Raw genomic sequence first — 4,230 nt, forward strand, 5'->3', positions numbered from 1 at the left:
ACGGGACGACGCGCCGAGCGCGGGTTTCCGCTCGGGGCGGGCGATAGAGACAGCGCGTCGCGCCTTTAGCTTGTTTCCCAGACTCCCGCCCAGCTCCTGCGATCTCCACAGCAGCCTCTGAGGCCGCCCCCAGAGAGCATCAGGATGGCTGAGGTCAGGAGTCAGCGCCCCTCTGTCGCCTCTCCCTTGACCCCTCCCCATTGTCCCTCTCCTGCTGACGATTGTTACAAACGGTGATTCCAATATTCCCCCTCATGAACATCTTATCTGTCTGCACCCTCACTCACTCCCCCGCCTTTCTCCGTTGGCTCTGGTCCCTTTACCTCCTGTTTCTCCTTCAATTGTGTGGACACCCCCCTACCCCCACTGTGGCATCTGTGTTATGCTAAGTGTGGTAGGAAATTAGTGAATTCTGAAATCCACACGTGACATGCACCCAGCCCTAGATCTTCAGTCATGGAGTGATACCACAAGAGAGGCTCACACAGAAATATTGGAGATGTCTTATCTCACAGGAGAAACCTGGACGAAAGCTTCACAGATGCCTGCTGTTATCCCAATCAATGGCCCTTGTCCACCTATCACACCCTGATTTCCTAACATATGATCACCTGCTGTCACACATCTTCATTAAGGCTCTTCTGCCCAACACCACTGCCCTGTGTGCTCATTGGCTCCTGTGTTAACTCTTGTATCACCCCACCACTCCCCCATATTACAGTACACCCCATTTTCAGCCTCTCTAATGAGGGGTTATTTCTGCAACCCTTCAATGACACCCTGCCTGCCCCCCAGCCCCCTCATTTGTAACCTCAAGAGCCTCGGGTCCCTGTCATTACTTGCCATTCACAGTCCCCATCCACTGTTGCCCTACCTAAATCCTTCATGGCCCCATCAGAGCCCTTCGCCTATCACCCATCCCACAGTCTGTTCCAGCCAGGACCAGCTACATGATTTGCAAGGCCTGATGCAAAGTGAAAACACAAAATCTCTTCAAAAATTACAAAGAATTTTAAGACAGAACAACAGAGCATTCAACCAAGAATGGGACCTTTCTGAGCAAGGGGCCCTGTGCAACTGACCAGTTTTCACTCCCATGAAGCTAGCCTAAGCCCCATCTTCTTTCAGCACTATCATGCTCCACACCCCCCACCCCGTTCTAGTTACTCCCTTGCTTCCTCTGCACCATTCACATCCTCTCATCATTGCTTTTCCTCTTTCTCTAGCTTTATAAATTCCATCTTCCTCTGATCAACACCTCCTTCCTTTCCTCATCATACGATCTCTTTCTTATCATCCATCTTCCTCACTCCTGGGCTCCATCACTCTCATCTCTCTCTGACATCCATGCTGCTGTGGCCACATCACTTCTCCCCATTACCCATTGTCATTTGTGTCTCTTTCTTTCCATTTCCTTTCTTCTTCCTTCTAGTTCTTTATTGTCCCATTATTGCTTTTGAGTGTTTTCTCCTCTTTTCTCCCACTAGTCATCTTTGTTTATTTCATTCTTCACTCCCAGTAGGGAAGCCCCAGCCTCCCAGAGGCACCGCCCCCTCATTTCCTTGGCTCTGCCCTATTCAGGATATATTTGCATATTTCTCTGAGGAACCCTGCCCAGGTGCGGGCCTCAGAAGCTCTTCCATTATTTGGATTAGTTATTTCCATTTCCCTCTGTCTGTTACTCCTCTCGTTTCTTCCTTTCTTCTGCTTTTCTTCTTACTTGACCTCAGCCAACTTTCTCGCCTCTGCTTTCACGATTCTCTATTTTCCCTCTGGCCTCACCTTATATTGCAGTTCTCTTTTCCTTTTCCTTCTCCCCAGTAATTGATATTCCCAGAACTTAGGACAGGACAGTGCCTGGCACATAGCAAACACTCAGTGAATAGGTAAAGAATAAAGAAATGCCACAGTTCCTTTCTGATCGGTTCATGTTGATTTCATGCTTCTGAAACAGATACTATTATATACTATAACAGTGGAAATATCAACTGTTTATTGGCCAAAGCTAAGAGTTTATTTTCCTTTGCTTTTAAAAGTAATATACTTTTTAATAACAATAGGAACAAATCTCTTTTGTTGCTAAAAGTTTCTTCAAAACTTTTCCTTCTTTGGTATTTTTCCATTCCTGTGCTAAGTGCCAGGTAAATAGGTAAAACTTGGACTGCAAACAAATCATTAGGCTGCTGATCAGGTGTTGACATTAATACCATTTACAGGGATGGAACCAAGAACATTGTAGTGATAACTTTTTGTGCGTGCTTATGTTTAGCATCAACAAGGGAGAAGCACAGAGCAGTAGCAACACCATATTTCCTTAATATGGTTTTTCCTCCTTTGTGGAATTACTACATTGTGGTCTTTGCAATAATCTGCTTTTAGTCAGGAAGAAAAACCTATGTGAATTTAAAATTAGCACTAAAGTTGTTATACAAAATGCTATAGATATGCTTGTGACTCTACATTTATTTTAATTTACAAAGACTGTGTTTTGCTTGCATGTCATCGTTAGAGATTTAATTAATAGTACAAGTGTTTCTGAAAACCAAAAATATTTAGACTTTCTCCATATTGGGCAAGACAGGCTTGTCAAATAGAAGGTAAACGAGACTCCTTAAAAATCTTCAGGGTGAATTGAAATTTTACTTTATTATTGGGACTAGAGATTGTTTCAGTTGGTTTCTTTTAGCAAGAGAGTGTTGATACCAAAGCCCTTTGTAGAGTAGAATATTAAAACATAATGTTGCAAATGTAAGTAAGGCCTTGCAAGCCTTATGAGTCCTTTGCTCAAAAGTATTGAGTGGTTCCCTGTGGCTTGCAGAGTAATGCAATCCATACTCCTTGGAATGTAATTCAGTGTCTTCACTGTGTGTCTCTAACTCCCTAGCTAGTGTTTGGCTTCCTTCTCCCTGTCATACCTCTTATCCTTTTCTAAAATGTGCACAGACTTTTTTAAACCTTTATTTTAGGTTCATGGATAAATGTGTAGGTTTGTTATATAGGTTAATTGAATGTCACGAGGGTTTGGTATACAGATTATTTCATCACCCAAGTAGTAAGCATAGTACCTGATAGGTAATTTTTCAGTTCTTTACCCCCTCCCACCTTCTACCCTCAAGTAGGCCCCAGTGTCTGTTCCCTTCTTTGTGTCCATGTGTACTCAGTGTTTAGCTCCCAGTTATAAGTGAGAACATGTATTTGGTATTCTGTTCCTGCATTAGTTAGGATAATGGCCTCTAGCTCCATCCATGTTGCTGCAAAGGACATGATCTCATTCTTTTTTTATGGCTGAGTAGTATTCCATGGTGTATATGTACCACATTTTTCCTTTTTTGTTTTGAGATGGAGTCTCACTCTGTTGCCAGGCTGGAGTGCAGTGGACAATCTCAGCTCACTGCAACCTCTGCCTCCCTGGTTCAAGTGATTCTCCTGCCTCAGCCTCCCGAGTAGCTGGGATTACAGGTGCCCACCACCACACCCAGGTAATTTTTATATTTTTAGTAGAGATGGGGTTTTACCATGTTGGCCAGGCTGGCCTTGAACTCCTGACCTCAGGCGATCCACCCGCCTTGGCCTCCTGAAGTGCTGGGATTACAGGTGTGAGCCACTGTGCCTGGCCCATGTACCATATTTTCTTTATCCAGTCTACTGTAGATGACATTTAAGTCGATTCTATGTCTTTGCTGTTGTGAATAGTGCTGTGATGAGCATACGCATGCATGTGTCTTTATGGTAGAATGATTTATATTCCTTTGGGTATATACCCAATAATGGAATTGCTGGGTCAAGTGGTAATTCTAAGTTCTTTGAGAAATTGTCACACTGCTTTCTATGATAGCTGAACTAATTTACATTCCCACCAGTAGAGTATGTTCCCTTTTCTCTATAACCTTGCCAGCATCTGTTATTTTTTTACTTTTTAATGAAGCCATTCTGACTGGTGTGAGATGGTATCTCATTGTGGTTTTGATTTGCATTTCTCTAATGATTAGCGATGTTGAGCATTTTTTTTCATATGCTTGTTGTCTGTGTGTATGTCTTCTTTTGAAAAGTGTGTGTTTATATCCTGTCCACTTTTTAATGGGGATGTTTGTTTTTTGCTTGTTATTTTATTTAAGTCCCTTATAGATTCAGAATATTAGACCTTTGTTGGATGCACAGTTTGCAAATGTTTTCTCCTATTTTGTGGGTTGTCTGTTTACTCTGTTGATAGTTTTTTTTTTTTTTTTTTTT

General features: G+C 42.7%; 1 protein-coding gene across 1 annotated transcript in view; it reads left to right on the forward strand.

The window, feature by feature from the left end:
* Window positions 1-4,230, forward strand: part of CFAP58 (cilia and flagella associated protein 58) — a 106,402-nt gene continuing 102,172 nt past the window's right edge. Inside the window, exon 1 of the mRNA XM_011977520.1 lies at window positions 1-153. Within this exon, the coding sequence (XP_011832910.1) occupies window positions 145-153 (9 nt within the window). The 5' untranslated portion in view covers window positions 1-144. The remainder of the gene's footprint in view (window positions 154-4,230) is intronic.

Source organism: Mandrillus leucophaeus, unplaced genomic scaffold, assembly GCF_000951045.1.
Source record: "Mandrillus leucophaeus isolate KB7577 unplaced genomic scaffold, Mleu.le_1.0 Scaffold18, whole genome shotgun sequence".
Lineage (NCBI taxonomy): Eukaryota > Metazoa > Chordata > Mammalia > Primates > Cercopithecidae > Mandrillus > Mandrillus leucophaeus.